General features: G+C 44.9%; 1 protein-coding gene across 3 annotated transcripts in view; it reads right to left on the reverse strand.

The window, feature by feature from the left end:
- CORO7 (coronin 7) overlaps positions 1-22,787 on the reverse strand; it is a 155,328-nt gene that overhangs the window by 97,445 nt on the left and 35,096 nt on the right. For all 3 annotated transcript variants that reach the window (XM_056805820.1, XM_007499068.2, XM_007499069.2), the window contains exons 2-6: positions 21,105-21,201; positions 20,387-20,461; positions 16,558-16,628; positions 14,522-14,711; positions 10,022-10,098 (exon numbers count right to left, since the gene is read on the reverse strand). In XM_056805820.1, coding sequence (XP_056661798.1) covers positions 10,022-10,098; positions 14,522-14,711; positions 16,558-16,560 — 270 coding nt within the window. In that variant the 5' untranslated portion in view covers positions 16,561-16,628; positions 20,387-20,461; positions 21,105-21,201. The remainder of the gene's footprint in view (positions 1-10,021; positions 10,099-14,521; positions 14,712-16,557; positions 16,629-20,386; positions 20,462-21,104; positions 21,202-22,787) is intronic.

Here is a 22,787-nt window from a genome sequence, read left to right on the forward strand (position 1 = left end):
ATGTTCTTGGTTTTCCTTTAGAGAGATTGGATAATAGGTGGGGAGGAGAGCCTTATTTTTTTCCTTGAGAGGCATGGGAATATAAATGAGGTATGGAAATATACATTGGGGAGTTAATTAGCAAAAGATTAAGTAGGAATGTTGAATGGAGCATCTAAAAATCTCAGAGTGTCACATAATAGAGGAGGCTTCTTGACTGGCCAAGAGTCAGCCTGGGAATACAGAATCTCAAAATGAGCTCAATCAAAAGCAACCAGGTGAGCAATCCTAAAACTGGCAGAGGTACTCTGATATGGAAGGTGGCATTCTCTTCTGTATCACTGAGGGACCTGAAACAATGACATGGATCTCCTGGCCTAGACAAGGTCAGAAGTCAAGCAAGGCCAGGGAAATTGTATCTAAATAGGATAGGGATACCCCAAAGAAATAATAAAAAGGGGTTGTACAAAAATATTCATAGCTGCGCTCTTTGTGGTGGCAAAAAAAAATTGGAAAATGAGAGGATGCCCCTTAATTGGGGAATGGCTGAACAAATTGTGGTATATGATGGGGGTGGAATATTATTGTGCTATAAGGAATGATAATTGCTTGATTTTTTTTTTAAACTCTTACCTTCCACCTTGGAATCAATACTGTGTATTAGTTCCAAGGCAGAAGAGTGGTAAGGGCTAGGCAATGGGGGTCAAGTGATTTGCCCAGGGTCATACAGCTAGGAAGGGTCTGAGGCCAGATTTGAACCCAGGATCTCCTGTCTCTGGGCTTGGCTCTCAATCCACTGAGCTACCCAGCTGCCCTCTAAACTGCTTGATTTCTATAAAAACTGGAAAGACCTCCATGAACTGATGCAGAGTGAAATGAGCAGAACTGGGAGAACATTATATACAGGAACTGAAACATTATGGAATGATCAAATGCAGTCGACTTTGCTACTAATAGCAATGCAGTGATCTAGGACAATTCCAAAGGACATAGGAGAAAGATTGCTATCTACATCAAGGGGAATAGAAACACAGAAGAAAAGCATATTATACATCACTTGTCTATATGGGTATAAAATTGGGGGTTTTGGTTTTAAAAGATTATTCTATTACAAAAATGAATAATATGGAAATAGGTATCAAGTGATAACCCATGTACCACGCAGTGCAATTGTTTGTCAGCTCTGGGAGTGGGGAGGGAAGAGGAGAGGGAGAAAAAAATGAATCATGTGACCATGGAAAATTTTAAAATAAAATAAAAAATAAACAAATAGGCCAGGAAGTTTAAGTTCTACCTTAGACTAGGTTAATCTAAGTCAATTCTATTTTACAGATGAAGAAACGAAGGCTGAGAAAGTTTAGGACTAGGGAAGTGTTCTCTTTTCACTTTTAATTACTTTACCTTGAGATACTATTGTATAATCTCCTTGTATTAGATAAGCTAGAAATATATTGGGTAAGGGTTGAAGGGGAAAAAAAAGAAGATATGGGCAAGTTAACCAGATAACTAATTGTAGTGGCAGTGACTAAAAAAAGGGCAAAGACCATTAAGAATTAGGTACTGCAGATCCCTGATACTAGGAACTGGGGCCAAATTCTCAAGTTGGAAATTTAAGAGAGGGAAACTCTAGAAAGCAGTGAAACCAAGAGCCCTAAAGGTCAAATACCACAGTCCCTGATTTAGGGTTTGAGAAGAAGCTGGAATCCTCCAAAAAAGACCTAAGACTCAGGATAAGATAATGCTTTCCAGCTATAACAAGAATGACTTCAAAAAAAAGCAGAGAACCATGATGGCCAACAGGTTTAAAGGGAACTTCCCCTAATAGTGTATAGTGGTACATAGTAGATGCTTAATAAATGTTTATTGGTAGATTTCTGGGACAGGAGAAAGGAGAAGAAAGAAGAAACAAATGGGCAGAGGCAGAGAATGACTGTCGAGTTTTAGAGACCTGAGACGTTCAGTTCACTACTCCTCTAGGATCCCTTTCAACACGATCATTGACAAAGATTCATGAAGAGGAATGAGCTTAGCTTGGGAAGGAGGGCAAAGAAGTAAAAGACCAAGTCGGTCAGAAGCAGAGTGGCCATGGCACAGGACAGTGAGAGAAGTCTGGATGAGCAGGGCAAGGTCAAAATGTGGAGTCTCCTGAGCACCAGGCAAGAAGAAAGTACACCCATCTCCACATGATAGCACAGCCCCTGGGGGCCAAGTTCTGCTCTGAGCTAGCTATGGAGATGTGTCCCTGACAAGGGGGTGGGCATAGGCCTTGGGGTCCTACCCATCTGTGAGATGGGGGTGGAGTAAACCCCTAATGTCCCTCTCAGCTCTGTTTTCCATTTCAGGTTCTCTTTAGCACTAACATCCATAGGATTACAGATACAGGGAGGGAAGGATTCTTAGAACCCATCCCTCATTTTGCAAATGAAGAAACTAAGGCCCAGAGAGGCCGAATGACTAGCCCCCAAGACACACAGATAAGCAGCAGAGGTGGGATTCAAACCCAGATCTCCTGACTCCATTTAACTGCTAAATCCAAAGCTCTTTCTGCTATATCATGATGCCTCTCAAACACTATGACCCAATCCAAGTCCTTGGCTTCAGAGATAAAAGGAGTAACTTTGTTCTAGGATTTGTATCCATGCACAAAATCATGCTTTCAGATGCTTTCAGACTTCAGTATTGGGGCCAGGATGTCTAGTCTGCTGCTGAGATCCTCTAAAAAAAAGAGCTAAGTGCCCAGCCCCCCCACAAAAGCTCCTAATCGACACAGCACTCGCCTGCTACTACTGGAAGGCTAGCTGCTGCAGTGGCCCACCAAGCCCTGGCTGCCCATGCAGAGGAGCAAGTACCGGAGAACTACCCAGAATGCTCAGTCTCTTCCAGCACCCCTCGCTGCCCTGACACAGTCCCCGCAGTCCCATAATTCACATAGCCAAGCTCTCCCCAACCCTCCAGACTCATTTCAAATGGTAAGCCCTGCTGGGTAGCACTTTACAATGCCAAAGGGTATCTCACGCTCTCTTCATTCTTCAGAGGTGATGGCTGTCCTAATCCCCAATTTATAGAGAAGGAAACTTGAGAGCCCCGGAGGCCAAGTGCCCGAGGTCCCACAGCAAGCAGACGGAAAGGCAAAGACGAGAACTGGGCCCAGCCTCGTCTTTTACCATTCCACTAGGTTTGCCCACCTCTCGTCCCAGACCTGAACACAGGCCCCTTCTGCTTCACTAGCTGCTCCTGGCCAGGGCTCAGCGGGGGAGAGGCAGAGAAAGCCTTCCTGACATCGGACCATTCCCAGGCTGCTGAACTCTGGGAAACGAGTTCTGATAGCCAGAGCTTCTGCTGGGCTGGGCGAGGGCAGCCACTCCACAGCCTATTTCCGAAACCCAACTCGGCCAGTTACCCCCCCCCCCCAAGGTGACTTTGGGCCAGTTAACGTCGCCTCTCTGGGCCTCCTTAGTTTATTCATCTGGTGAAGGGGTTGGATGAGATGATCTCCAAGACCTTTTATTCACCATGAACTTAGGCATGAGCTTCTGGCTCTGAATCTGCGATCCTCGATGACCACTTGCACCAGGCTAGGATCAGAAGAATGCCAAACTCCCTCTTCTTCACTATAAGTCTTTAGAGGGCAGGGATTCGGATGAGTCACCTACATATTATAATCTGCCAGGTGTTATCCAAAATTAAACCTTATATGCCAACGCTGCTCCCCCTTATCCCAACCTAGTCACGGATTTCCCCGATGTCACTAATGGAGATGAGTTCTGCTAGGTTAGTAAGGCTTTGCCTAACACCTATGCTCATCTTTTAACATTTTTTAAAGAACCTTAGGGAATGGGGGAGGGGGAGCAGATATTATCAGTTTATTAGTCATTTATGGCTTAAGGTGATTTACAGAGGAGCTTTGATGACGGTATTCTAGATAAAGGGGCAGCAAGGTGGCACAGTGGAGAGAGCGCTGGACCTGGAATCAGGAAGACTCGTCTTCATGAGTTCAAATTCAGCCTCACACATTTACTAGCTGTGACCCTGCGCAAATCACCTAACCTTGTTTGCCTCAGTTTCCTCACCTGTAAAATGAGTTGAAGAAGGAAATGACAAACCACTCCAATATCTTTGCCAAGAATACACAAGTAGGGTCACGAAGAGTTGAACATGACTGAAATGACTCAACAAGTCCATGTGAAGGAACCGTAACTCATGGGCCACACGTCATTTTCCCTTATGGTAATCCAGCTTTCTACCTTACAGACCAAGAGGACACACAGAAGATGTACAGGAGGGAACGGACAGAAGGAACAGTCCCACATGGCAGATATGCATTGTGATCTGGTTTCCTGGAGGGAGCAGTTGCATCTCTCACTGAAATACCAAAGAAATATTCATGAGGTGAGAGGAAAATGAATGGCTCAAAACCAAGACACACGGAAAAGCCTGCAGTAAGGCTTACTAGCCCCAAAGGCACCATGACTGTGTCTGTCCAATAGGTATTGTTATTTATTTGTTAACGCAAGTACCAAAAGAAGGAGAATAACAGAAAATAAAAATAGAACAAGGGGACTGAGCTTGTCCAGCCCAACAGACACTTTGAGGACCTGGTATGAAGCTACAGAGCATTGAGCCAACAGTTGGTGATGATAACTTACAGAGAATCAAATGCTCTCATCGCCCATTCCTGAGCTGTGGCCTTGAAACTGACCAGTGACACAAGGAACTCAGGGCCCCAGGCAAGGATCAATGAGGGGAGAGCAACCTCTAGTGGCCACCTTCCAACCCTATTCTCTCCAGCTCCCAGACCTAGAAAACGGCCTGGCTTTCTGGCCCAGCAGAATAACTGAAGAAGAGAAGCCTTTTGGAGCATCAGTGGCTTATTTTGCAGATGGGAGCAACAGCTCCCATTTCACTGAGGCTAAGATCTCCAAGGTCATGCCACTGAATGTGTACAATACCTAGAACTAGAACTCAGAACCCTTCGAGATGCCTTCTTCATGCCTTTTGCTGCTCTCCTCTGCCTCTCTTAACTTCTACACAGATACTACTATGAACAGGGGGAAAGAGCAACTGGATAAGACTTCTTTAAGTTCTTTCTAACACTAAAAATAGATGGGAAGGTACCAATAATCCAACTCTTATCCTAAGAGCTGCCCAACAAAGGAATGAGCTGAATTTGAAAAAAAAATGTTTTCCTCAGGAAAAGTCTTACATGAGCCCATGAGGGAGAGAACAGAAGAGATACCTGCTCAAGCTAGGATGTGGGCTAGGTGGCCCCTGAGGTCCCTCCCAGCTCTGGGATTCTATGACTATGAATGAGTCGTGTGTGTGTGTGTGTGTGTGTGTGTGTGTGTGTGTGTGTGTGTGTGTGTGTTCCCAGGGTCAGACTCTTGGCCTGGCTATCAATCCACTGATCCCCCCAGCTGCCCCCACCAATATGTGTTTATCTTCTCATCTAAACTCAAAGAACAAATCTATTCGTGTAATAAGTGGCTCTTCTCAGAACACAGCAGAATCCTGTGGCAAAACAGTGAGAATGCCTTGGAGTCAGGAGCCCTGCCTAAGGGGGACATGCGTGTCACAGGCAACACCTGGGGTCACCCTGCCGTGCCAGGGTGAGGGTGAGGTTCCTGGCACCTACCACTTCGGGTGTTGTCATCCTCCTTCAGGCCGAGGAAACAAGAGCCAGAACTTGAGTCAAAGCCACAGCCCCGAGTTTAGTCGCCCCAGACAAAAGGCCAGCACAGGCTGGGGTCCCTTGAGGGGAGAGGCAGCCGCAGCAGCGAGCAAATAAAGATCTCGGAGACAGTGTGCTGTGTGATGGTTCATATTGACTCAGATGTGTTTGTGGGGATTATGACTAGCATCTGGGCTCAGTGCCTGCTTCTGGGCTTGACAACCAACAGGATAACAATACCTCCCATTTCTAGAGCACTTACAGCAATCTGGGGCAAGGGGGCTCACGTTCCTAGCAACTCATTTAATGGGCTCATTTCACAGATGGGGAAAATCCAGAGCAAAGCGAGAGAGTGCCTTGTCCACAGTCAGGTGGTCCACAAACAACAGACCTGGGACCTGGCAGCCGAGACCAAGACTTCAGGTCAGTGTCCGCTCGGCTCTGCTAGACCACCTAATAGTCGGTGTTCTCTAGCCCAGGAGACCTTCTTCCTTCTGCCTTTTGGTCCAAGCTCCTCTTTCTTTTCTGCTAGCACTGCGGATCCCTGCCAGGGGCCCTCAGCACAGAGGAGGCTGCTGCCACCCAGGCGGAATGTGGCACATTACTAGTAAAGTACAAATTATTTCATATGAAGTGCGCACGCACGCCCGAACACCTCCCCCACGTTGCCTCCCGGGGGGCACAGAATTAGAAGTCAGTGGATGGGCTGCCGCTTTGCTGCCTCAGTGAGCCCAGACCCTGGGAACCTGCATGGTTACTGTGGAAACCGCCACCATATCCTCAGAGACCTGCTCAGGCGGGGGACACGGGGAGCCCTCAAAATGGCGTTTCAGGGGGCCAGCTCCCTCCAGCACACCCAGCCTGGTCCAGGCCCCCTTTCTGCTCCTAGCTGGCCCTACAGGCAGCCCTAACAGCATGTGGGGCAGGTTAAGAGAATGAGAAAGAGAAGGGATTAGTATGTGGGACTAGTAAACCTGAGAAGGTAAGGAAAGAGGAGGGAGAAGAGAATAAGAGGGCAGGAAGGGAACCTGGAGAGAAACCTTCTCCCCATTCCTCTTCCACTCCAAGACCCCTACTCAGGACCCTTGCAGAGACATGGATGTGGCAAATGGACCCAATTACAAAATGTCAAAGCTGGAAGGGACCTCAGAAGCCACAGAGTTCCTTCTCCCCCTCCTCCGCCGTCTCATCAGGCAAGAGAGAAGCAATTGCTCAAGGCCAGATCACTCATGAGTGGAAGAGTCTGAAGTTCTGGGCATTTCCCCCTCAGTCTCTCTCTGGCTATGGATACCCCATCCTTGGAATGTGCACCCATTTTCCCAACCAAATACCTGCTCTGGGTCACCCTCCAGCTCAGAAACACCTCTCACACCTCTTCTGCCTTCTCAGGGTACAGAGTACTGAATCAGGAGCCTGGAGACCTATCAATAGAACCCCAGGCAAATTGCTTCTAATTCTCTGAGCCTCAGTTTCCTCATCTGTAAATTCTCCCAGAGAATTATACTATACTATTTAGTTAGCTTGGCTACTGCCATGGATTTGGGTGCAATATATACAGCTCTGGAACGTTTGTCCCAACAAAAGTCAACCTTTCCCCTCAAAGATTCTCTCCATCCTCGAGCACTCACAGGCTTTAGGACAGGAGAGTTGGGCACTAACTACCTGCTACCAAGTCATCACTAACCAGGGACATTTATACTCCAACGAAAGGAGGCAAGATTGGAAAGAAACTCCTAGAGGGCTAGGATCGTTCCCTTTTGTCTTCTAGCACCTACTCCTGGGCCTGGCGTAGAGCCCGTGAGTGCTCTCTCTGCTCTGTCTGTCTCTAAGTGAATCCGAGAGTGAAACACAGGAGAACCATAGGGGCAGGAAACCTCTTAGAAGGGGGAAAGAGATATCTTGAAGAAAATCAGAATGCCACTAAAAGCAGAACTTTTCACAAACAGAGTTTGAAGTCATCTTTGTATACAAAAAACAAACGAGAAGGAAACTTCTTCCATTGCAAAAGAATCTCTTCTCATCCCCTCTGGCTGTCCCTCGCAGTCAGGCTACAGAAGACTGGCTACAGAAAGCCTAGCGAACAGAGCCTTCCCCACTCCGTCCCCAAAGTCCTGGACACAGAAAGGAAGACGTTCCTCCAAGAAGCCTCTTATTGCTTCTAAGGGCTGCTCTGGCCACACCCGCTGGCCCTGCAACCTCGGCTCTCCATCTGTTTGGTTGGAGGGGACAGGAGGGTGCGGGTAATCTGGTTTCTGAGGCTTCCACTCCCCTCCCACCACCCACAAAGCCTCAGCCCAGCAGGGAAAAGACAATCTCTCATTCAGCTCTGGAAAAGTTGGGGGAAGCCATGGAGGGAGGAGAAGGAAGGGGGATACCACAGAGGAGCCAGATTTCAACAAGAGATGGGGGAAGAAGGGAAGAAAAGAAGCATTTATGAGGCACGATGGGAAGCACTTTACAAACAGAATCTTGTTTGACCCACGCCGCAACCCTGAGGGAAGTGCCCCATTTTATAGGCGAGGAAATCGACAAACAGAGGTGAGGGAGCTCACATGGTGAGTGTTATAGAGTCCTGCACCTAGAAATATCTGTTGCTGCATTTGACACCCCAACTTTCTGACTCCAGACCCAGCATTCTGTGCGCGATGGTGCCACCTAGTGGCGTCGAGGTAATAAAGATCATCCTGAGCTCTTGTAGGACGGACACACTCTCTGTCTCTGTTCCTCTGTCTCTCTCTCTCCATAAGTGCAGTGCCAGACCATCTACGCTTCATCTGTGGCTCAGGCATTCCTTTCACTGCTCAGGGGAGAGGAAAGAAAGAAGTCCTGGGCGAGGAGCTGGAAGCCCTGGATCCTGCCCCCGTGTCTCTGGACAAAAGTATCTCCCTTCTCTCCCTGGGTCTTAGTTTCTTCCTCTGTAGAATGGAGAGCTGGACCAGGCAGTTCTAAGGTCCCTTCCACCTCTAACGGCGTCTCAGGGCACCCAAAGGCCTCCTTGGCCTGGTGCCCCCATCTCTTCAGTCTTATCTCATCTACTGCCCACCATTGCTGGGTGATGAAGGCACAAGTTAAGTCCTGGGAGCAGAGCTCCAGTGGAGGTCCAGGACAATGCCCACAGCACCACACCATGCTCGATAAACCTCTGAGAGGTTCTGAGGCTCCCACGGTGGCAGCTGGAAGGGATCTCTGAGGCCATCTAGTCTAACTGCCCCTTCACTGCACAGATGAAGATGCTGGAGCCCAGGGAGATGAAGCGACTCTCCCAAAGTCACACAGGGACTAAGTGGCCAAGGCTTGAATCCAGTTTTTCTGCCTCCAAATCCCGTGCCCTGTCTGCTGTATGGCTCTACACTCATTTGCTGTGGCATCCTGCTGGCTAAGCTGCACTATAGGGTTTCCTAGCCTGAGGTCGGGGAGCTTGTTTTTTTAATGATGATGACTGTATAGGAGGGTAGCTGTAATTCTATGTATTTTATTTTGTGTATTTAAAAACATTATTCTGAGAAGGAGCGTCAAGGCTGGCGAGGGGGCTAATACCATAAACAGACCGAAGAAGGTCTGGGGTAGCGGGTGGTATTCAGAGCCTAGAGGGGCTGGCGCAGTCCCAGCCAGCCGGCCAGCTCATAATTAGTGCCCAATCGGTATTTATAACCTCCACAATAAATCTCTCTTCCAGGCATCTTTGCATCTGCCTCGATACCTAACACAGGGCTTCACACACAGGAGCGCCTCAGCAAATGTTGGGCAAATGAATTATTAATCCAGAGAGATCCAGACAAAGGCTGGATAAGGGAGTTCCAAAAAGTGACCAACAGAGGGAAGCAGCAGGCTTTCCTGAAACATCTCACAAATACTCCCGTGCCCTGGGATAGTGCCCCTTTGAAAAGTCTTCCCCCTCCCAGGACCCCTCCCAAGCGCTGGTCCAGCTTTGGGGACTTCCAGGAATGAGGAAGAGAAGAGGGGCTCCTGCTCGCCTCAAATGGCTGAGGAGCCTTGGACTAGCTGCCCTGGAATGAATCCCAAAGCCGGGTACATCTGGCCTGAGGCAGATGCAAGACCAAGCCATATTTGTTACCACTCCCTCCTCTGCTCTCCTGGATCCTATCAGCCCTCAGGGAAGGCCATGGAGAAGGGAGAAGCCACGTGCCTCCCCCATTCAATCAGCCAGGCTCCATCTGGCTCTCCGGTCCCTAGAGGTCAGGCACCACCTCCCTGAGCCCTGGGCACCGATGACTCCACCCAGGCTGTGAAACCTCAAAGGATGTGCCGGCAGACAGGGAGACCAAGCTCAGCCTCGTTCACTCAGCTCACATCCCACCCCTTTGCCAGGCGGCCCGGCTGCCAGCGATCCCCTCAACACTCTAGCCCACTCACCTTGCACGACGTGCCCAGGAGAACACCATTGGAGCTCCAGGCCACGCTCTGAACCTGGTCACTGTGGCCGCCCAGCTCTAGAAAGAAGTCGGGAAAAAAAAGCAGTCTAAATTAGGGAGAAATACAGTCACCAAAAGAAAATTAGGAGCAAATGGGGGTTCTTGGGAGGTCCAAGGCCACTTAGGGCTCCTACTGATACTACTGGACAGCAACTGGGGCCTTCTAGAGGTAGTTATGGTATGAAGGAGAGGGTACCAACCTGACTCAATATACATGGATACAGGGTCAGAAACCATCATCTATTAGCTGGATAACTTTGGGGTAAGCAATGTCATCCTTCTAAGCCTCAGTTTCCTCATCTGTATAATGGGAATATCAAACTATAAAGGGCTATTGAAACATTAACTAATTATTATGTCCCTACCCAAAAAGTTTTTCCCATCAGGAGAGAAAAACAGGTGTTGATTGCACCTGCACCTATGCTACCCAGGCATCATTCTTTTTTTAAATTTATTTAATTGATTCATTTAGAGCATTTTTCCAGGATTACAAAAATCATATCTGATGCACAATTTCACTGGGTTTTACATGTGTCACTGGTCAAGACATATTTCCATCTTATTGATATTTGCACTAGGGTGATCATTTAGGGTTTATAACCCCAATCACATCCCCATTGACACATGTGATCAAGCAGTTGTTTTTCTTCCTTTTTTCTACTCCCACAGATTTTCCTCTGAATGTGGATATTGCTCTTTCTCATAAGCCCTTCAGAAATGTCCCCATTCTTTTTTTTTTTAATATATTTTATTTGATCATTTCCAAGCATTATTCGTTAAAGACATAGATCATTTTCTTTTCCTCCCCCCCCCCACCCCCCATAGCCGACGCGTAAGTCCACTGGGCATTAGATGTTTTCTTGATTTGAACCCATTGCTTTGTTGATAGTATTTGCACTAGAGTGTTCATTTAGAGTCTATCCTCTGTCATGTCCCCTCAACCTCTGTATTCAGGCAGTTGCTTTTTCTCGGTGTTTCCACTCCCATAGTTTATCCTTTGCTTATGAATGGTGTTTTTTTCTCCTGGATCCCTGCAAGTTGTTCAGGGACATTACACCGCCACTAATGGAGAAGTCCATTACGTTCAATTATACCACAGTGTATTAGTCTCTGTGTACAATGTTCTCCTGGTTCTGCTCCTCTCGCTCTGCATCACTTCCTGGAGGTTGTTCCAGTCTCCATGGAACTTCTCCACTTTATTATTCCTTTTAGCACAATAGTATTCCATCACCAACATATACCACAGTTTGTTCAGCCATTCCCCAATTGATGGGCATCCCCTCGTTTTCCAGTTTTGGGCCACCACAAAGAGCGCAGCTATGAATATTTTTGTACAAGTCTTTGTGTCCATTATCTCTTTGGGGTACAGACCCAGCAGTGCTATGGCTGGGTCAAAGGGTAGATATTCTTTTGTCGCCCTTTGGGCATAGTTCCAAATTGCCCTCCAGAATGGTTGGATCAATTCACAACTCCACCAGCAATGAATTAATGTCCCTACTTTGCCACATCCCCTCCAGCATTCATTACTTTCCTTTGCTGTTATGTTAGCCAATCTGCTAGGTGTGAGGTGATACCTCAGAGTTGTTTTGATTTGCATCTCTCTGATTATAAGAGATGTAGAACACTTCTTCATGTGCTTATTAATAGTTTTGATTTCTTTATCTGAGAACTGCCTATCCATTTCCCTTGCCCATTTATCAATTGGAGAATGGCTTGATTTTTTGTACAATTGATTTAGCTCATTATAAATATGAGTAATTAAACCTTTGTCAGAGGTTTCTATGAAGATTTTTTCCCAATTTGTTGTTTCCCTTCTGATTTTAGTTATATTGGTTTTGTTTGTACAAAAGCTTTTTAGTTTGATGTAGTCAAAATTATTTATTTTACATTTTGTGATTCTTTCTATATCTTGCTTGGTTTTAAAGCCTTTCCCCTCCCAAAGGTCTGACATGTATACTATTCTGTGTTTACCCAATTTACTTATGGTTTCCTTCTTTATGTTTAAGTCACTCACCCATTTTGAATTTATCTTGGTGTAGGGTGTGAGGTGTTGATCTATTCCTAGTCTCTCCCACACTGTCTTCCAATTTTCCCAGCAGTTTTTGTCGAATAGTGGATTTTTGTCCCAAAAGCTGGGATCTTTGGGTTTATCGTATACTGTCTTGCTGAGGTCGCTTTCCCCCAGTCTATTCCACTGATCTTCCTTTCTGTTTCTTAGCCAGTACCAAATTGTTTTGATGACTGCTGCTTTGTAATATAGTTTTAGGTCAGGGACTGCAAGGCCCCCATCATATGTGTTTTTTTTCATTATTTCCCTGGATATCCTTGATCTTTTGTTCTTCCAAATGAACTTTGTTATGGTTTTTTCTAAATCAGTGAAGAAGTGTTTTGGTAGTTCAATGGGTATGGCACTAAATAGATAAATAAGTTTGGGTAGGATGGTCATTTTTATTATATTGGCTCGTCCTATCCATGAGCAGTTAATGTTTTTCCATTTGTTCAAGTCTAGTTTTAGTTGTGTGGCAAGTGTTTTGTAGTTGTGTTCATATAGTTCCTGTGTTTGTCTTGGGAGGTAGATTCCTAGGTATTTTATTTTGTCTAAGAAACCACTTCTTTTATTATGAAATTCTCCTCCTTAGAAAATCTTCAGTGAAAACCTTCAAACCTCCTGAATCTAAATTTAGCTTGGCATTCAAGACTCTCTAATCTAGTCCCACCTTTATCAATCTCATTAAAATCAACTAAATGTTTGTTAAGCATCTATGTGCCACTCATTCATATTCTATAAATTCACTTGCTCCCCTTGTTTGGCCAATATCTCACGATCTCTGGAATGGGACACACTAATTCCTGACCCCCTGTCTTTCTTCATCCTTCTCCTTTATGTACACTCAGTACTCACCTCTCAACCTATCTAAATCCTATCTGTCCTACCTCCTTCAAAAACCTTCCCTGACTTCTCTAGCTCACAGTGCCATTTCTCTCTTCTCTGAATTGGAAGGGAACTCAGTGTTTATCCAGGTCAATCTATACACCAGAAGAGCCCTTACTCTAATACACCCAACAAGTCATCACTCCACCCTGGAGGCAAGGCAGCCCCTTCCACTTCTAGACAGCTCTGAAAGCCTTTCCAGAATCAAGATAAAAAAAGAGGAGAAAGGACCTACTTGTTCAAAAATATTTATTGCTGTTCTTTTTGTGGTAGCAAAGAATTGGAAATTGAAGGGATATCCATCAATTGGGGAATGGCTAAACAAATTATGGTATATGATGGTGATGGAATACTATTGTGCTGTAAGGAATAGGTCAACTTCAGAAAGCTATGGAAAGACCTTCATGAACTGATGCAGAGTGAAATGAGCAGAACCAGGAAAACACTGTGCACAGTAACAGCAATATTGTGGAATGACCAACTGAGAAAGACTTCAATACTCTCAGCAACACAAAGATCCAGGACAAATCTGAGGGACTTATGACAAAGAATGCTATCCATCTCCAGAGAAAGAATTATTGGAGTCAGAATGCAGATGAAAGCCTTTAATTTTTCAACTGTTTATTTCGGTTTATGTTTTGAGGTTTTGGGTTTATAAGATTACTTTCTTACAAAAATGAACAATATGGAAAAAAAAATTTTTTTAATTAAAAAAACATGAGGGTTGGCAGGGGCTCTAGAGGTCGCCCAGTCCTATTTCCAGAGAAATGAAATGGCATGTTCTCATCAGACCTAGTGGTACTGCTGGGAATAAAGCCTAGGATTCCAGGCTCCAATGCTATTGTTGCTTCAGGGGATGTGCCATTCTAGAATAATTTTTCATAATCACATTTTCATAGAGATTTAACATTTTCTTTTTTATTTAAAACCCTCACCTTCTGTCTTGGAATCAATCCTGTGTATTGGCTCCAATGCAGAAGAGTGGTAAGGGCTAGGCAATGGGGGTCAAGTGACTTGCCCAGGGTCACACAGCTGAGAAGTGTCTGAGGCCAGATTGGAACCTAGGACCTCCCATCTCTAGGCCTGGCTCTCATTCCACTGAGCTACCCAGATGCCCCTGATATTTAACATTTTCAAAGCCTTTCACATACATTATTTCAATTGATCCTCAAAAGACCTTTGACATAGGTTGTGCCCATGCTATTAATCCTATTTTACAAATACGGAAACTGAGGCTCCAAGGTCAAATGGCTTGCTATGGGTCACAAATTGAAAATTTCAGTACCAGAATTTGAACAAAAAAAATGATAATAATTTGAAGCAAGATCTCTTCTGACAAAACTCTTTCCAGTACACCAGGTCTGTACTGAAAAGAGGACAAGGAAAAGAGCTTTGGGGAAGGGAGAAGGAAACAACTGAAATAATTTAGGGGTCACCAGACACTATTTCCAGGTCCCTACCTTTCAGCCTAGGGTATCATGGGTAGGCTGACCAATTTAGAATACTTACCAGTCAGGGTATGCTTCAGGGCCAAATCCCAGACTTTCACCACCTTGTCAGAGGTGCTCACCAGCACAGTGTCTGATGTGGGGTGGAACTTCAGGAGCTCCACCTGGCAGTCCTCAGGGCCCAGTACCACCCCAGGGGCAGAGGGCAGGTCCTGGTCTGTGGCAGTAGCAGGTAGTCGCCACAGCTTTACCTGTAACACCAAATACATTCATGAGAACCAGGTGTTAGATTCTGTAAGGGAGAATGGAATAGGGAAAGACAATTTCTCTTTCACTTGTGTCATGCTGGTCTCTGCTCCTTCTAACCCTTCTAACCATGTAAAGTTGAATGGAGGTGAGTCACCTAGGTAGCTCAGGAGTCTGAGAGCCAGGCCTGGAGATGGGAGGTCCGAGATTCAAGTCTTGCCTCAGACACATCCTAGTTGAGTGACCCTAGGCAAGTCACTTAACCCCAACTGCCTAGCCCTTACCCGCTCTTCTGCCTTGGAACCAAGATCAATTTTAAGGCAGAAGATAAGAGTTTGTTTTTTTTTTTTTAATGTTGAATGGAGGAAGTTTCCACCTCAGGCTCTTCCAACCAGCTGATTTCCCACCATCAGACCATCCATTTGGTCTAGAGATCTCAAGTGTCTCATAGATTCTCCAATTTAATAACTCTGGTATAGTGAAAAGAAGATAGAACTAGGAGTCATAAGAACTCCTTGGTTCTAGACCAAGCTCTTCTATGAACTTGCCTTGCAACTCTGGGCAATTCAGTTAACTTATGAACCTCAGTTTCTCCATCTGTAAAGTGAAAGGGTTAGAACCTTAATAAGAGACCTTTTTCCCCACAGTTAGTGTTCTATGAAAAAAGATGGAGGTACCTGCAGTCCTGATGCCAATCTGGATCTAAAGAAAAATAGCTACTTAAGGTGCAATAAGATATTTTAAATAATAATACTTTCAAGACACATAATTTTATAGTTATAAAATTGCATTATCCATGATATGTATTTATTTTGTGATTAAGTTGCATGTCTTATATAGGCATAGTTCAAAGCCTCCTTTAGAGAGTAACACAGAACAGGGACAATTTTTAAACCACACGTAAGGTATACAATTGTCTTGTCATTTAGGCATCCATAGGCACTGGAGAGTTGGGTTTCTACCCTCTGCTTTCTCTAGACCCTCATTCTTTTCACCAAAGCTCTGTGAAAGATGTGATCTGGTGTTTTTGCAGGAGGCAAAGGACACTTCACCTACCTGTAGTTCTCAGGTGAGAGAGAAATGAATTTTCTTTGAGCCTTTGGAGCCTGACTGACCACCATTTAATACTTATTGTCTTGAGCCCCCTCCCCATAAACTCAAAGTGAATGTCTGGTTGGGGGAGTTTAGGAATACTTAGGATGGGACTTCCTTGAACTTTCCAATCAAAGGCAGAAGAAAAACTGATGAGCACCAATCCTAGAAAGCCACCCAAAAACCATAAGCAAGATCAATTGGCCTATCTAAATCCTGTAAAATGGATAATAAAACCTTTAAAAACATGTCTGCTTTTTATAGTTAGCAGGATAGAAGAGAAGTCAGAAACCTGTATTCCTTTCTACAGATCCCAGGAGAGGAACTCGGGTGCCAGAAAGAGAGCACCAAGGAAGCACACAGAACCAAACTTTGGGGCTGGAGAAAACTGAGCTTTTGGAGGCCAACTCAAGACTGAGAAGTATTTAAGTAGGGTGAGGGGAAGGAAAAAAAGCTAGCATTCACAAGGAGTTCCATACAGCATCAGGATCTTAGCTAAAGGTAGAATCTGTAAGAAAAATTAGTGCCATGAAGTCCAGAACTTTAAAGATATGTACTTGGATTTCTTCTGTGTTTCTCTCTATTAAGAGTCACTTGAAAGCCAAGTCCCCAGAATGGGGATAGGTAGGAGAGAGGTTCAGGTTAGTGGCTGGGCTACATAGTCTACTAAGTCTACAGTAAGCTCAGGAATCCTCATGTAGGATGTTTTGGGGAAAGGATTCTACCAACTCCCATGGGCTCTCCAGTCCCCCCACTCACCATTCTGTCTGCTGAGCCTGTGACAAGGAGATGGTCATCAAATGGAGAGAAATCAAAATCGGTCACCAGATCTGTAGAAGAAAAACAGTCAATGAGTGGAAGGAGATATCAGCCTGAGAATGCCTAGTTTGATTCCCAAAGTGGCTTTAGTTTCTAGAACAAAATCCCCTGAGGCAAGAACCCCTTAAATTGCCTTCTATTGATTATACTCAGTTCCCTCATCTCTATCCAGGTAGCCCTGAAATGCAAAGGAATATCTGGGCATTATGGGGGGCAAATACCTGAAAGCCTTTCCTAAGATTCACATCTCCAAAAGCTTTTCTGCTCTAGGATCAAATTCAGAGTCAAATAAGCCTAGCAAAGGCATCAGAAGGAAAGATCCACTGAAAGTTTCTCTGGATTCCTCAGGGAATCCTGTCCCATTCATTGAACCAATCAACTTTTATCTATAAAAGATTTTTATAAAACAACCCCTATGTTCCTAGACCATATATATATATATATATATATATATATATATATATATATATATATATATATATATATATATATATGGCAAGCATCAAATACAGAATGATTAAACAAATTGGACATGAATGTTAATGAAATACTACTATAGGAAGCAAAGAATAGGAAAACTTCAGAAAGGCATGGGAAGAATTATATAAACTAATGTAGAGTGAAATAAGCAGAACTAGAAAAACAATATACATTCAAGTAACAAGGTAAATGGAAAGAACACCATAAAGAAACTGACTACTTTGTAATAATGATAACCAAGTTTGGTCCTCAAGGAAGAAAGAAGAAAACCACCTCCCTCCAGGGACTATTATATAGACTTAGAAAATTGTATATACTATAGAACTGTAGACTTAGAATATTGCACACCCTATAGGACTTAGAATATTGTATATACTATCAAATTCAATGACTGTGTTGGTTAGTTTTGCTCCATTGCTTCCCCCTCCAACTCCTCGTTCTTTTTTTTTATTCTTTTATTATTTATGTAATAAATATTATGTATTTGCTCTCTATTATATTCTATTATCTTTTCATGTTTTATACAAAGAATAATTAGGACAGGGGAAAGGAAAGGGATATACTTGGAAATAAGAGGGCCAAAAAAATAAAATAGACCAATAAGTTTTTTTCACAGTAAGGCAGAATGCTGAGGAGAAACAGTCCGTCTGTTTCCCCATCTTGAACTTATAAAAATCTTAAGAGTTTGATGGAACTTCACCTACAGGTTGGACTAGACCAAAGGTCTAGTGGTCAGCTGCAAAATTCTCAAGTGCCTCCCAAACCAGGTTAAGACCTAGTTGGGAAATAATTGGTATAAGAAATAAAAATACAATGCAACATAGATATTATGAATATGTACTTCCCTAATTAAATATTCACCTCTATTTAAATTTGATATTGCTGGACTAGATGACCTGTGTAGTTCCTTCCAACTCTATGAGCACTCATCTGGAGCATGATTGGCATCTACTGCAACCCAGAAAGTAGTCCCACAGCTCCTAAATGAACACCTCCAGCCTAGTGCCCTTACTACATTGGGCTCTGATGACTCTTCATAATGAGTCACAACAGCCACCCTCTGGAATGGCAGCCTCGACAAGAAGCCAGCTGTCTGCTGATGCGTGTTCTGGCATGCTGCAATGGAAGATTTCTCAGGTAAAAAACTGGATACTCCTACCTTAGGAGGTAATTCAGGGGAACATTAAGGCTGAACTGTTGATTGCGGGGCACTTCTTCCTACCTTAAGGCTGGGGGCCAGTGAGTATAAGATCCCTTGTAGTAAAGGAGAGCACCAAAGAGCTAGGGTTGAACAGGCCTTGGTTACCTGGTGCTGCTTTACAATGGGGCACAGGACCTTCAGCATCCATGAGACTAGGAGCACAGAACAACTGTTTCTGTTGCCCTTGTGGCACTTGAAGGCAAGATATATCTGGAGAAAGTTTCTCAGTGATTATGGCTGTCAGAAGATTGGTCTCCTTCAGCCTGCGGATAAGAGAATTCTGTTTCTCCAGGTATCCCTTGGAAAACATCCTTGAAGCATCTCTGTATCATCTCACATCTAGGCATCGACTGTGCACACTGCCGTCTATGAGTCTGAGACAGAGGCTGTGCCAAAGTATACCCAGGATTTCAGCCCTTTTTAGTACGGTGCCTTCTGGTCATGGGTGAGCTGCAGAGGGGAGCTTGGATCCAGTAAGCATTCTTGATCAGTCAGGCAATTCATTTATCAAATAGCCATTGAGAATATAAGGAGAAAACTATACTAAACCCTAGCTTTAGTTCCCACGTGATACCACAATAATAGACTTAAGCCCTGAAGAGCCCTCAGTTTCTGTGTCATGGAACACTGTCCAGCTGGTGTCACTCTCTCACCCTCACGTCCAGGGACCCTGTCCTAACTCCTTCAACCACGCAAATTTAATACCATCTCTGTGCTGGCCTGCATTAATTTCCTCATCTGAGAGATAAGGGATGTGAAGACCTCTAAGAACCCCTGCAGCTCTAACATTCCCTCATCTCTAGTCTAAGAACCTGCTCCCAAAACTAACAAATCATACCCACGTTTTGGAGTGCCAGTGGCATTTAGTGAGAGCTTGATGGCCTCTGAAAAATCCAAAGAGAAGGTATGCATCCTTTACGGGACACAATTCCTAATCACAGACATTTCCCAAGAGGCCAACCTCCAGGCTCTTGGAACAAATGATCTCTCCCTCTGAGTTCTCAGGCTACTTTGTTTATACCAACAGTTCTTCATCTGAGGTCCCTGAATTTTTTTTTTTAATGCTGACAATTGCATTTTGATAAAGTTGATTTCCTTTGTAATCCTGTGTATTTTGATTTATGTGTTTAAAAAACATTCTGAGAAGGGATCTATAGGCTTCACCAGGCTGCCAAAGGTAGAGGGAGGCGTTTGTGACAAAATAAAGGTTAGCAGCTCCTAGTTTATACATTTCTTAGGCACTGACTACATTCTACTGTATTGTAATTATAGTGTAATTCATCAGTATACCTATTATTACCCTCGCCCTGTGTCCCCCTCATACCCTTACTGTATATTTCTTTATGAGTGCAGGAGCCTGTTTTATTCATCTCCATGTCCCTTCCCCCGCCCCCTCCTCCCCGCCATGGCCCTATATACCACAGACACTTATAAACACTTCTTGAATGTAGGATTCAAAGACTGCCACCAGCACACCCACCCACACCCAAAGCTTTAGCAGGGATCAGCCCTTAGTCCCTGTCATGATGCATGAACAGGGCTACTGGAAGTTCAGGACTGCCAGCGCAGCGGCTGCTACTGAAAGAAAACATGGGCCAGGCCAACCGGAGCATGCACAGAACCCCTCGTTTGGCTCAAGCTGGAGTCGTGCCAAGACAAAGAGCTCCACTCCTATAGAAGTCACTGCCACCCCAGCAAGCCCCTCTGGGGCTACGTTAGCCAGAGCCCGCGGGTGATGCTCTGTAGCCTCTGCTCCACCTCCACCTCTGCCCTGAGCAGAGTCCCAAACCGAGGCATCCATGTTACCCCAGGGACCAGCCTCCTTCCTGATCAGAAGCTCCTCTGGACAGGGGTTGTTTTCTGTATTTCGAGCTTGCTGGGTTTGGACCGGTGGTAGAACCGGTGGTAGAATGGCTGGATTGGAAAGGTGGCAGAAAACACAGATGTCAACCCAGTCACTATTCAACAGCAGGGCGAGGAGAGGCTGAATGCTGTTTCAGGCTTGTCTTCCTTTCCCTATCCCCTCGCATAATTCTTTGTACAAGGCAAGCAGGTTTTCAACAGAATGAGACCCAGGAAGTCACCTACCTGAATGGCAACCCAGGTATGCCACATTCTTCTTGTTCCTGTCCTGACTTTCCAGGGGCACAATGCCCAGAGTACCTGTTAGAAGAACGAACTGACGTGGATTTCCAAAACAGTAAAAGCACATGATGTCCCCTACCCAGGTTCCCACCATCCCATCAAGACCTAGAGCCGTGTCTCAGTGAGGGGAAGCACCCTCCGGGAAAGGCAGAGGCTGGAGCACACAGCAGTCTCCACTTCGGAGTCTACCCCGAGCTCCACCTGGACCCCTCCGTTTGGCTCTTGTAACTGTGACAGGCAAAGCTTCGAGTTATTAAAGGTCATCGCCCTGGACAGACTCCACCGTACAGTGCAAAGAACTTAAGACTTGTTCCCAACTAGTTCCTTTGTCTCGTGGGGACGAAGATGTTTCAAATATAAAATGAGAGGACTAGACTTCAGATCTTAAAGGTATAGCAGGTCTGGACACCATTTCAGTTGTCGCTGAGAAAATAAATGGTCAATTTGCTGCTTCCCAGGCCTCTGCGTTCATGTTCACCCCCATCCTTGATAAACCTCAATCCTCCAGAGAACCTTTCCACCATTCAGCTGTGGAATGGGCCGCAAGGAAGAAAATGGGCAGATAAAGCTAGCCTCGCCTCCCTCCCCCGGCCAGGGCTCTAAAAGACGGGGCCCTTTGCCATCCTCCCCGGTCCTCTCCTCTGCTTCTCCACCCTCATACCTGGCTGATCGGTGTTAAACACAATCAAGCTACAGCTTGACTTGATGTGGTTCCCATAGGACGAAGCTGCTCCTGCTCGAATGTCATTGATCCAGGCCTGGAAGTAAGGAAAGAAAGAAGAGGGTAGCGATGGAGAAGCCTTGTGATATCCTTAGGCAGAGAAGGCAATAACCTAGAGTTACATCCAGGATGAGAACCTGAGGAGAAGAGGGGAGGGGGGTGACATCGGAGGACCTGGATTCGAATCATTTAATATCTCTAGATGGCAGGTACTTTATCAGTGAAATGATCTATTTCCTTCAAGTTCTTTATCTCTGATCCACAATAAGCTCCCTTGTCTCAAATAGGACTCTACCCAGGTACTGAAGAACCTAAACTGTTACCATTAGAGACTTCTTTCTCCTGCTAAATATCATTCCTCTCCCTGCCATGGATCTGAAGGATCATACATTAACTGTGGGACAAGTTTACACATAATACCTCCTCCTGGCCAGAAAAGGATAATTTTAAGTACTCTTAAAAAAACAAACAAACAACCTTTACCTTCAAATCGGTATTGTGTATTGGTTCCAAGGCAGAAGAGCGGTAAGGGCTAGGCAATGGTGGCTAAGTGACTTGCCCAGGATTACATGGCTACAAAGTGTCTGAGGCCACATTTGAACCCAGGATCTCCTGTCTCTGGGCCTGATTCTCAATCCACTGAGCCACCTTGCTGCCCCAGAAAAGGATAATTTTTAAAATACAGAGGCCTTGAGGAAATGGAGGAGAGAAATCCTGAAAGGAGAGGGAAGAGATATGGCCCTTTTTTTACAACATGGCCCAGGGCAGCCCTGGTGAAAGCACCTGGCATAAGAAGGAGGAACCCAGTCTATACAAGAAAAGGTTAGAGAGGAAAAGCAGAGATTTGCTGAAACCTGGGGGCCTGAGATGGTTCTTTAAAGTCATAGCTCTTCCCTCATATCCGTATTTTAAAAAATTTATAGGTAGTATTATAGACTTAAAAATGGTTTTGTGGTGGTGGTTGTGGGGTGAGGAGAGTCTGAAGTGGTGGTGAGCTATGATTCAATCAATTTGTACGAATCCTTGTGGGCAAAACAAAAGCAGAAAGTATAAAAGAAAAGATCTCTAATCACAATAAATAATCGTGACAATAATTGATATGTACAAGATTTATGTTTACAAAACACTTTTTACACAAAAAACATACCCTGTGAAGTTGGTAAACGATTAAAATATCCATTTTATAGATGCAGAAACCAGAACTCATCAAAATTGCATGCCATGTCCAAGCTTACATCCTTCATGATTACTAGCATGTTTCTCCCTTACGATCCCCCTCCTATCATCTACTGTATGCCACAGCTATTCCAGGTCTTACGTCACTGGCTTTGTTTGCTCTCCCTTCTGACCTCCACCACCTCGCTCAACTCTGCTTTCCCATCAAGACTCCAATCAAGTGCCCTGTCCTGTCCCTCCTTTGCAGTGTGTTAAGGACCCCTCCTCTCCTTTAAAATGACTGACTACTGGGGGAAGGAGGGCGTTTTACTGTACATTTAGTGATCTGTGAGCACACTGTTCACCCCAGCAAAATGTAAGCTCCTTAAGGGCAAGGACCATCTCACTGCAACTGTATCTCTGGCCACTGGCACACAGTATGGGTTTGTTGGTTAATTTGAACACAGG

This window comes from Monodelphis domestica, chromosome 7 (genome assembly GCF_027887165.1).
Source record: "Monodelphis domestica isolate mMonDom1 chromosome 7, mMonDom1.pri, whole genome shotgun sequence".
In the NCBI taxonomy this organism is placed as follows: Eukaryota; Metazoa; Chordata; class Mammalia; order Didelphimorphia; family Didelphidae; genus Monodelphis; species Monodelphis domestica.